The sequence below is a fragment of the Mobula hypostoma genome, chromosome 13, assembly GCF_963921235.1.
Source record: "Mobula hypostoma chromosome 13, sMobHyp1.1, whole genome shotgun sequence".
In the NCBI taxonomy this organism is placed as follows: Eukaryota; Metazoa; Chordata; class Chondrichthyes; order Myliobatiformes; family Myliobatidae; genus Mobula; species Mobula hypostoma.
In genome coordinates, this window is record NC_086109.1 from 83,326,272 (window position 1) to 83,338,810 (window position 12,539).

Below are 12,539 nucleotides of genomic sequence, written 5' to 3' on the forward strand. Positions count from 1 at the left end.
TCAGGATGTTTTGCCACGGCAAACACCAAACACTGCTGGGGTTTCCACACTTCTCACTTGTTCCTTCAATGATGATGAATGGGCCATTGCATTTGGTATTAGGGGGATATCTTTACACATAACGCCAGCTGGTGGTGTAGTGGCATCAGCACCGGACTTCAGAGCGAAGGCTCCCGAGTTTGAATCCAGCCGGCTCCCTTGCACGCTTTCCATCCATGCTGGGCTGAGCGTCGAGCCAGCAGCTCGGCCTCGTAAAAATAAGAAGGACTGCTAAAAAAAACGCCGTCAAAGACAGCGTCCCAATGACGCCACTCAGAGTTAAGGGCTTTCTTCTTCTTCTTTACACATGGGATTGTGACAAGAATCTGTAGGCAAAGTGACTTGGACAAGGCAAGATGACAGACAGTCTGGGAAAAAGAAATAACAAACCTTGTGCGGAAGTTTGAAGAACCAGCATCCAGGCACATTGACCTCTGGGTAAGGGCCATTGCCATGGTGATACAAAGGGCAGCTATCCTCAAGAAATGGATGTGGATTTTCATTTTGATTCTGAAAGAAAAGCAGAGAGCATCCAGCATGGCTGAGATACAATGCGGAATAGGCCCTTCCAGCCCTTTGAGCAGCATCACCTAGCAACCCCCCCCGACCCCCGGTTTAACCCTAGCCCAATCATAGGACTATTTACAATGACCAATTAATATTCAGTAAGAGAAAACCAGAGGACCAGGGAAAACTCACCCATTCCACAGGGAGGACGTACAAACTCCTCAGAGCTGACGCCGGAACTGAACTCTGAACTCCAATGACCCGAACCGTAACAGCCCCCGCACTAACCACTACGCTACCACGACCCCAACTTTAGCAACTTATAGTGCAGAAAGATAATCTGAGCATCATGTGACTTGTAAACACAGGGAAGCAGTTTCCGGTACAGTGGCAAGGCAAGTGGTGTTATAAGTCTGCAGGGGAGAAAGGATGTCATGATATCTTAATATAAACAGTGTGACAACACCTAAAGTTTACTGCAAATCAAAAAGGAGGCAAAGATGAGAGGTGAACAGATGGACAAACACCAGAGTAGAACGAGGGCTGAATAATAGTCTCGCAATAACCACTTGTAATATCCAAGAGAAGGAATCCTACTTTCAGCCAGGGGAATGGATACAGCTTTCTGTTTGGAACCTCTGCATCAGGCAATGGCAGCCTACAGACTTTATTACCCTTTCTAAACACCTCTCAGAATAAGAGATCCAGAGCTAAGCATATATAAATATTTTTTTTTTAAACTTGAAGACAGAAACAGCTTCTGGGCTTCACCTGCTCAAAATTCTTCTTCTTGCTCTCTCTACCAGAGCCATGGCAGTCGTCTTCGTGATCGGTCTCCAAGCAGCTCAGCTCCTCCACCTGGTGGCAACAGACAGACTCGTCAACAACAATCCCCTGGAAGCTGCAGCCATCGCAGAGGCAATTTCTGCTTCCTCGTAGGGAACTGCCCACCCCAAAGGGGTACAGTTGATCTTCTCCCTTTAGAACCTGGCTCAAGCTGTCATTCTTCAAGTGCAAGGTCACACAGTCATAGAACACTAGAGTGCAGAAACAGGCCCTTCAGCCGATAACAGTGCTGAAATATTATTCTCCCCAGTCCCATTGACCTCCATAGCCCTCCATACCCCTCCCATCTACTTACCCAAACTTCTCTTAAATGTTGCTATCAAACCCGCATCCACCACTTCCGCTGGCAGCTTGTTGTACACTTGTGCTACCCTCCGAGCAAAGACGTTCCCCCCTCATGTTCCTCTTAAACATTTCACCTTTCACTGTTAAGCAAGGACTTCTAGTTCCAGTCTCACCCTACCTCAATGGAAAAAAGTTTGCTTGCACTTACCCTATCTATAGCCCTCAAAGTTTGTATACCTGATGGTGTTGCTGGCCTTTTGGAGTACAGAGGCAATTGCGTCTGAATGCCTTTCACCCCTTTGTTCACCGTCTCCTGCTATAGCAGTTCCTCCATTTTAAAATATTTACTTTCTTAACCACCTGTGCCCTTGCCTCTCCTTGCCATGTAACTCTCTCGGATTTGTACTTCTCCAATTCTAGCCTGTTGTGCATCCCTCTTTTAGTCATTTCACCACAGATGTTTTTTAGAATACCCTAGCTTTGCCCTTTAGCCCCTTAAAGTTTATTTCTTCAGCTAGCTGTTGGGACATTTGTTTCAGAATGTCCAGCATGTTGGGCCCCTTATCTAAGAAAGGATGTGTTGACATTGGAGAGGATTCTAGAGGAATGATCTCGGGAATGGAAGGGTTAAACTATGAGGAGGATTTTGAGGCTCTAGGCCTGTACTTGCTGGAGTTTAGAAAAATGGCGGGTGGGTGGGGGGGAGATCTCAGTGAAATCTATTGAATACTGAAAGGCCTATATAGAGTGGAGAAGATTTTTCCCTATAGTGGACAAATCTAGGACCAGAAGGCACCAGCCTAGAATAGAAAGACGTCCCTTTAGAACGGAAAAGAGGAGGAGTTTCTTTAGCCAGAGGGTGGTGGAACTGTGGAATTCATTGCCACAGATGGCTGTGGAAGCCAAGTTATTGGGAATATTTAAAGTAGAAGTTGACAGGTTTTTAATTAGTAAGAGTGTCAAAGGTTACAGGGAGAAGGCAAGAGAATGGGGTTGAGAGAGATAATACACCAGCCCTGATGGAATGGTTTAATACTGCTCCTATGTATTATGGTCTTATGGTATCTTGTAGCAATTTTTTGACTCACATTTCAACTTCTCTGGGCTTTTCCATTACCTACAAACAACGTCAGCTATTTGATATGCCCCACGAGTAACAAATGAATAAAACTCCAGCCAGATGCTAGATACCAACAAGGACAATGCAGCTAACTCACTACCTTAAACATTCACTCCTTCCATAGCTAAGGAACCATACTGCAATATGCACCATCTGCAAAAGGTAATTTAAAATTGTTCTAAGATTACATCAAAGGGACCTCATCTTTCACCAGGAAGAACAAGAACAGCAGGTGCAAAGAACACCAGAACTAGCAATTTCCCTTTCAAATCACATATTCTCAACTTGGAACACTACCAGCTGGTCTCACCTATCATTTACTTGCTGTACTCCTACCCTCTCCCCACCTTCTTATCCTGGCAATGCATACAAAATACTGGAGGAACTCAACCGGTCAGGCAGCATCTATGGAGAATAAACAGTCGATGTTTTGGGTGAGACAGAAATCCTGATGAAGGGTCTCTGCCCAGACTGTTTATACCTCTCTATAAAAGCTGCAGGACCTGCTGAGTCCCTCTGATTTTTTTTTGTGTGTGTTTTGCTCCAGATTTTTAGCATCTGCAGAATCTCTTGTGTTTCTTATTCTGGCTTCCACTCCCTTCTTTTCCAGTCCCGATGAAAGGCCTCGGCCGAAAACACTGATTGTTTATTTCCCTCCACAGATGCAGCCTGACCGACTGATACCCTCCAGTATTTTCAGTGTATTGTTCGGAATTTCCAACATCAGCAGATACCACGTGTCTTGGAATTATTGCTATTCTTCCATGGTCACTAGGTCCAAATACTGAATTCCTCTCCAACATCACGGCATGCATTGTTCAAGGTCACTCACCACATTCAATGGCAATTGAGGATAGGCATCTTATGCTGGCTTTCCAGCAATGCTCACATTTAATGTAAAAAATTAAGTTTAGTCATGAGCTTTTGATTTGGTGGAGTCAGAGAGTTATACAGTATGGAAACAGGCCATTCAGCCCAAATTATCCATGTTGACCACTGGGCACCATTCCATATTAATACCATCTCTGAGCACTTAGTCCATAGCCTTCTACATTTATGCGATTCAAGTGCTTATCTGGTCAATTCTTAAAAGTAGTCAGTAATCCGGCTTCTACCAACCTTTCAAGCAGTACATTACAAACTGTATTCCATAGTGACATAAACGTTCTTCGACAATAAATTTACTTTGACTCGACTTTGAAGTACTTGCACTCTGGGTGAATGTGGTCTCCTTCAATTTCTTTTAAATCCTTCTCTCCTTTCCCCAAATCAACCATCTCTTATTTTATCTGCCTCTGTTATGAGGAAATGTTTCCTTCTGTGTACCTCATCTACATTCCTCAAAACTTGATAAAATAATTTAGAAATATTTTACACGGCCTGCAGAACATCACCATGGTTCACCGGTACCATCTTGCGGAAAATTCCCTCAACCTGCGCACTCACTTTCAAGGACTCTTCATCTCATGTTCTCAAAATTATTTATTTATTTATGTATTCATTATTCTTTCTTTTTAATACTTACCGTTTGTTGTCTTTTGCACACTGGTTGAACTCCCAAGTTGGTGTGGTTCTTAACTGATTATTTTTCTATTATGAATTTATTGAGTATGCCTGCAAGAAAAGTGGTGAATCTGTGGAATTCATTACCACAGTCGTTTTGTATATTTAAGGCAGAGGTTGATAGATTCCTGATTGATGAGGTCATGAAGGGATACAGTGAAAAGGCAGGAGATTGGGGCTGAGAGGAAAATTGGATCAGCCATGATGAAATGGCAATGCTGAAAAGGCCAAATTCTGATCCTATATCGTGTGGTCTAAAATGTATCTCAGGGTTGTATATGGTGACATATATGGACTTTGATAGCAAATTTACTCTGAACTTTTATATACCTTGAATGTGTCTTATGTATACATAAGAATTTTAACTTTTGGCTTTCCCAAGAGACTACAAAGAAAGGGAAACAGGATTATTGATCCATTCAGTTTGATCATGTCTTATCTATTGAACTATTTTACTTAAACATACTTGACAACCTAGAAGAGGGTTGAGTTGTGTTTAGGTTTCTTTGATCATTGGCTACTGGCATTAAGAGATATATCAGCTAAATAACATTATGAACCCGATACATTCAAATATTATTTTAAAAATGGAGAAGATAAAACATATACGGTTTGGGCAGCTTGATTTTATTTCCTTAGTCACTCTTACCCTTTCCCACAGAGTGTCTTCTGTCAACATGAACTCATCACTGAGTGAAGTCTCCGGGGCATCTGTGGCTCCTTGCTCTTTCTTCTTGCTGTATTCTCTGTACAACTTCTCAACAGCTCTAATAAACAAAAGGCAAAAAATTAAGATCAAAAAATACCTTGGCATGGCTGAATATATGAAGTAAAACAGTTAATTTCTGGAAAGTGTACCAAATCATTAATTGTCGTGGGACTGAAGTCTTGGCTCAGACCCTACAACTATGCAGAGAAATATGAGCATACGGGAGAGGGGAGAGGGGAGAGGGGAGAGGGGAGAGGGGAGAGAGAGAGAGAGAGAGAGAGAGAGAGAGAGAGATATTGATTGTAACTCTGGTGGGAGCAATGCTGTTGAAAACAGTGAAGGTGGGGTGCCACGGGAGGGGTGTGGGAAGGGGGGGGGGGGAGTGCAGGAGAAGGAGTGCCAGGGGTGATTTGGTAGCACGGGGTGCAGACACACCCAGCTCTGAGACACCAGGCAAGGTCATTTGATTCCAAACAACTGGCTTATTGGTCATTACAAAATGTCTCTCTGGTGCTTCCCGCTCCCTCCCCTTTTTCCCAACAATGATTCCCCTCTCCCTGCCCCCTTCCCACTTTCAGTCCACAATAGAGACTCATATCAGAATCGGGTTTATCATTATTCACATCATGAAATTTGTGGGGGGTTTTTTTGCAGCAGTACAGTGCAATACATAAAATTACTACTGCAGTGTACAAAAGCTTTAGGCATCCCATCTACATATATGTGCCTATGACTTTTGCACAGTACTGTAAATTTACCAATATTGTAACTACAAATTCATGGAGTTAAGTAGCTTAGAAATTGGCCATTTAGTCAACGAAGCACTAGCCATTTTACACTAATCCGACATTCATCCCAGTATTTTTCCTCCTCCTCACATTCTCTTCAACTCTCACCAGCTCACCTCCCAGAATTCACCACTCACCTGCATAGTACAGGCACGTTACAGTGTAACCAATGAACACACACATCTTTGGGATGTGGGTGAAAACCAGTGCAAACCCACACGGTCGTAGGGGGAACATGCAAACTCCACGCAGGCAGCACCAGAGGTCAGGACTGAACCCAGACCTCTAGCCAAGACAGGCACAGTCAGGTGTATAGGTGAAAAAGCGAGTATTTGAAAGGCAGCTAATCCAAGTTATAGCTTTCAAACGATTTCAGTCATTGTCATTTACCTAAAGAGAAAATTTCTCAATGAGTGCTAGCTGGAGTTGGTACGGCCATCGGGAGGAATATCCCAGATACACTTTGGATTTTCTGGCTCAAACCTTTAGATCAGTTGCTTTGCACATAATGGAGATTAGAATAGGCTGGTTTGTACTCTGACCATCCTGAGAGTGTTTTTCCATTCCTTGATGGCTAAAATCACACTGGTGATACTATTGGGTCATCACAATAATGCATTAAATGCACACACAAACTCTCCAGATGGAATCCAAAAATATCTAGTTTACTATTTTGAGCAACACATACAAAATGCAGTCAGGCAGCACCTATGGAGAGGAATAAAATGTTGCCAATTTGGGCTGAGACCTTTCATTAGGACTGGGAAGGAAGGGGGAAGCCAGAATAAGTGGTAGGGGGAGAAGGGAAGAGTACAAGGTGACTCGTGATGGGTGAGACCAGGCGAGGGAGGAGGTGGGTGGTGGGAGGAGTTCAAGCTGACTATTGATAGGTGAGACCAGGCGAGGGAGAAGGTCGGTGGGAGGGGGACGGAGAGGATGAAGTAAGAACATGAGGTGCTGCTCTTCCAACCTGAGCGTGGCCTCATAATGACAGTAGAGGAGTCCATGAACTAACATGCTGGAAAGGGAATATGAAGCCAATTGAATTAGAATCAGGTTTGTTATCACTGACGTATGTTGTGAAGTTGGTGGTTTTGTGGCAGCAGTACAGTGCGAGACATAAAATAATCTATAAATTACAATAAGAAATACAGTGGATTCCAGTTAATAGGGCCAATCGCTTATTTGGGACAACTCTTAAAGAACAAAAACTAATCAAGAAGATAGCCAGGATTCCCTTAAATAATTCGGAACACCATGCTGCTTAATTGGGACAGGAGACGGCTGTCAAAAAGTTTCTATGTAGCATCAGTGGCGTGCACTTGTGTGGCTGTTAGACACTACACCGTGCTTAGAGTGAACAGTTTTGAAATTGTGTCAGTTGCATGTGCTTGTGTTGTGTTACAGCACAATCAAAAGGACACAGCAACAGACACCGGATGGATTCCTCCGTCGATAACTATTAGGAACTAACCGAGGCCCTCCGTTGGTTGAGGTCAACCATGGGTGTTATGTCCCCAGCTGTCTACGGGATACACAAACCAGTATACCAGCAGTCCACGGGATACACAAACCGGTATACCAGCAGTCCATGGGATACACAAACCAGTATACCAGCTGTCTACGGGATACACAAACCAGCATACCAGCTGTCTACGGGATACACAAACCAGCATACCAGCCATCTACGGGATACACAAACCAGTATACCAGCTGTCTACGGGATACACAAACCAGTATACCAGCTGTCTACGGGAGACACAAACCAGTATACCAGCTGTCTACGGGAGACACAAACCAGTATACCAGCTGTCTACGGGATACACAAACCAGTATACCAGCTGTCTACGGGATACACAAACCAGCATACCAGCTGTCTACGGGATACACAAACCAGCATACCAGCTGTCTACGGGATACACAAACCAGCATACCAGCTGTCTACGGGATACACAAACCAGTATACCAGCTGTCTACGGGAGACACAAACCAGTATACCAGCTGTCTACGGGATACACAAACCAGTATGCCAGCAGTCTACGGGATACACAAACCAGTATGCCAGCTGTCTACGGGAGACACAAACCAGTATACCAGCTGTCTACGGGATACACAAACCAGCATACCAGCTGTCTACGGGAAACACAAACCAGCATACCAGCTGTCTACGGGATACACAAACCAGCATACCAGCTGTCTACGGGAGACACAAACCAGTATACCAGCTGTCTATGGGATACACAAACCAGTATACCAGCAGTCCACGGGATACACAAACCAGCAGTCTACGGGATACACAAACCAGCAGTCTACGGGATACACAAACCAGTATACCAGCAGTCTACGGGATACACAAACCAGCAGTCTACGGGATACACAAACCAGCATACCAGCTGTCTACGGGAAACACAAACCAGCATACCAGCTGTCTACGGGATACACAAACCAGCATACCAGCTGTCTACGGGAGACACAAACCAGCAGTCTACGGGATACACAAACCAGCATACCAGCTGTCTACGGGAGACACAAACTAGTATACCAGCTGTCTATGGGATACACAAACCAGTATACCAGCAGTCCACGGGATACACAAACCAGCAGTCTACGGGATACACAAACCAGCAGTCTACGGGATACACAAACCAGTATACCAGCAGTCTACGGGATACACAAACCAGCAGTCTACGGGATACACAAACCAGTATACCAGCTGTCTACGGGATACACAAACCAGCTGTCTACGGGATACACAAACCAGCAGTCTACGGGATACACAAACCAGCATACCAGCTGTCTACGGGATACACAAACCAGTATGCAAGACAGGGTAGTACAATAAGAGCAAGCTGTTGCCCGTGAAGCAGGCTCCCTCTCTCCACACAGTTGATGAATCCATCAGAGGCCAATACAGTTTGGCATCAGTGGCATCGCAGGAGTTGCCGGTCAGCATTGAATTCAACGTAGGACTGCCTTAGGGACTCCAGCTCCAGATTTTCCCCCGAGGTTCACTCCCAAAGCCTTCCCCGTGAGTGGGTATAGCCACAAGGCAGCAGAGCTTTGACATCAGAGTGTTCCTTCTACGATATGGGCTGCCAACCATGGCTGACAAGCCCCATCTGCCTGAAGTGACTAGTTTTAAGGTGCTAGTAACCTGCCTTTGCCGCGCTGCCTGTCAGTAGAAACGGTTCTACCAGGCTTAGTAGCTAAGTCATACGTGAATGCTAGGAGCTAGACTTGATTGTCAGAGGTTATTTGAGATGCATGCCTTTGGGAGTATTCAATAGGTAGTGGGAGCTCATCACCATCGCCATCCCTGGCAATAACAACCTTAAAGAATTAAGGAACCAATGGATTAGGAACTAATAAACTGTTTTATAATACTGTAGTAATATTAGTAGTTTCTAATTTATTCGGTATTTCATTTATATGCATAATTTGTTACCTCAGTTAAATGATCTTGTCTATTTTATATCTTTTTAAACTATTTCCATTAAAGCAGCTAATTGGGGCAGCCGCTTAAAGGGTCAAAATGTACTGGTTCCAGTGAGTCCCAAGATAACAGGAATCCACTGTATATATTAATAAAAATAAGTAGGGCAAAAAAGGGAGCTAAAATAGTGAGGTAGTGTTCACAGGTTCATTGTCTGTTCAGAAATCTGATGGCAGAGAAGAAGTTATTCCAGAAATGGTGAGTGTTTGTCTTCAGGCTCCTGTACCTGCCCTCTGATGGTAGTAATGAGAAGAGGGCACATCCTGGGTGGTAGGGGTCCTGAATGATGGATGCTGCCTTTTAGAGGCATCGCCTTTTGAAGATGTACTCGATAACGGAGAGGCTAGCGCCCATGATGGAGCTGGATGAGTTGACAACCCACTGCACATTTCAGAAAAAGTTGCAGAAGGTTCGGTGAAATGCAAAATCCTGCCTTTTGTGGCAGATGGAGCAAAGGTGCTCAACGAAGAGATGCCCCAATCTACGCTGGGTCTCATCGATGTAGAGGAGACCGCACCAGAGCACCAATAGATGACCCTGATGAATGGCTTTGGCCCAAATCATGACTGTTTATTCCCCCTCCATGGTGTACTTACTCGTACGGACAGGGAGATGCATTCGTGACTTCTGAGTAAGATGGTAGGTTGTCCTTTCTTCCAGGGACCAGATAACCCCACCCATGTTTTTCTGCAAAGTGCAGTGGGAAGCCGTCCCAAGTCAAGCGCATCAGCTTTGGAGTGACCCTCATCTGGAGGCTTATGAGGCTGGGTCCTGGCAACCACTGTGGGTCATTCCACTTCAGACACATCTTCCGATACCATCTGCGACCAGAGCAAGGAAATGGTGTTAAAAGTGTTACAGGTCTCTGTCAGCAATTTATTAATCCACTTTATTTTAAGTTTAACCATTGCTGACTACACACTTCGGGTTAACGGAGCCTAAATCAGTATTTTAAACAGTAACACAAGTGATCCTGCAGATGAAGGAAATCTTAAGCAACACCCGCACAGACACAAAGTGCTGGAGAAGTGCACCAGGTCAGGCAGCGTCTATGAAGACAGCTTCGGGCTGAGACCCTTCATCGGGACATTAAAGTGAAATAGTCTAACAGTTCCTTATGCACAGCTGTAACCTTAAAGATGAGCTTTATTTGTCACATGTACACCAAAACATAGAGTGAAATGTGTTGGTTTGCATACAACAAATACAGTCCGAGGTTGTGCCAGGGACAGCATACAAACGTCCCAATGCTGTTGGTGTCAACGTAGCACGTCCACAACTTACTAAGCCTAACCATACGTCTTCGGAATGTGGGAGGAAATTGGGACACCCAGAGGAAACCCACATGGTCATGGGGGAGATCGTTCACACTCCTTTACAGACAACAATGGGAATTGAACCACAGTTGCTGCCACCGTAAAGCATTACACTAACTGTTCTGCTGCCACACTGCCCCCTTCACCATTCTCCTAGGCATTGGGTACCTCACCCTTCTGAGCACTGGACTGCTTCAGATGATGACCAATGATGGAGCTACATAGGGCTTTACCTACACCTGATTTCCAGAAACACGTACTTTCAGCAGACATCAGCTACTGTACAGGAACAGGAATCCTGTAAAGGTTTGGACCTCACAAACCCAAAGCTGTCAGCTTGACTTTTAAAGTGGCAATTAAAGCAGTGAACAGGAACATCTAAGAATAATATTTATCTGGACTATCACAAACCATCTGAACTGCCTCTGAACAGACCGACTGCTACACAGAGGTTTGTGGATTTGAAGCCAAATTCCTGAAGGAAATTGGCTCAGCAACAGGTATTGAAACTGTCACAGTTTTACTGATCTGCAGGGATAACCATATGGAAAACAAAACCATAATCAGTTTAGATGAAAGCTTTAAACTCAAAAAGGTATCAATAACAGATAAGAAGGGGCTGAACCATGGCAAATAGATATACAGCATACATTCAGTCACCCTTTTATTAGGCATCTAACGAAATGGCCACTGAGTGTATGTTCATGGTCATCTGCAGCTGTAACCCATCCAATTCAAGGTTCAATGTACTGTGTGTTCAGAGATGCTCTTCTGCACTGCACTGGTGTAAAGCGAGGTTATTTGAGTTACTGTTACCATCCAGTCAGCTTGAACCATTCTGGCCATTCTCCTCTGACCTCTCTCATTAACAGGGCATTTTTGTCCACAGAGCTGCCATTCACTGGATGTTCATTTTGTTTCTGTGCAAAAATCCCAGGAGATCAGCAGTTTATGAGATACTCAAACCACCCCTTCTGACACCAACAAGCACTCCACGGTCAAAGTCACTTAGATCACATTTCTTCCCCCATTCTAATGTTTGGTCTGAACAACAACTGAACCTCTTGACCATGTTTGCATGTTTTTCTGCATTGAGCTGCTGCCACACGATTGACTGATTAGATATTTGCTTAACGAACAAGTATACAGGTGTACCATATAAAGTGGCACTGGGTGTATAACAGTACAGCACAGTACGACCCCTTTGGCCCATGATGTTGTGAAGCACAATCAATCTAACCCCTCCCTCCACCTATTTATTACTTCCATGTACCTATTTAAGAGTCTCTTAAGCATCCCTCCTACATCTGTCTCTACCACTACCCTTGACAGTGCGTTCCAAGCACCCATCACTATCTGTGGAAAAATCCTACCTCTGAAATCTCCCCTAAATTTTCCTCCACTCATCTCACACAAATATCCTCTTGCATTGGCTTTGCTGCCGTGGGAAAAAGGTGCTGGCTGTCCACTCTATCTCTGTCTCTCATAATGTTATACATCAAGTCACCCCTCATTATCCTTTGCTCCAGAGAGCAAAACCCTCGGTCACTCAACCTTTCCTCATAAGACAGGTTCTCCAATTTAGGAAACATCCTGGTAAACCTCCTCTGCACCCGCTAAAGCTTCAGGGATTCCTAAAGTGGAGTCCACAGACCCCTTGCTTAAAGGTATTAGTCCATGGCATAAATAAAGTTTGGGAACCCCTGTTCTACATCCATCCTACAATGAGGTGACCAGAAATTAACACACTGTTCTAAGATAAAAGGGAGCTACATTGCAGAAAGCTGCAAGAAATGAAGACCTGGAGATAAATAAAAAATAAGAATCAGAAAGGCCAATGGAATATTGAACCAGAATCAAAAATCAGGCTTAA

At 44.3% G+C, this 12,539-nt stretch overlaps 1 protein-coding gene across 4 annotated transcripts in view; it reads right to left on the minus strand.

Moving 5' to 3' along the window:
* Nucleotides 1-12,539, minus strand: part of polg (polymerase (DNA directed), gamma) — a 74,024-nt gene that overhangs the window by 33,231 nt on the left and 28,254 nt on the right. For all 4 annotated transcript variants that reach the window (XM_063066087.1, XM_063066086.1, XM_063066085.1 and 1 more), the window contains 4 exons: nucleotides 9,947-10,171; nucleotides 5,010-5,127; nucleotides 1,318-1,404; nucleotides 430-549 (listed from right to left, as the gene is read on the minus strand). In XM_063066087.1, coding sequence (XP_062922157.1) covers nucleotides 430-549; nucleotides 1,318-1,404; nucleotides 5,010-5,127; nucleotides 9,947-10,171 — 550 coding nt within the window. The remainder of the gene's footprint in view (nucleotides 1-429; nucleotides 550-1,317; nucleotides 1,405-5,009; nucleotides 5,128-9,946; nucleotides 10,172-12,539) is intronic.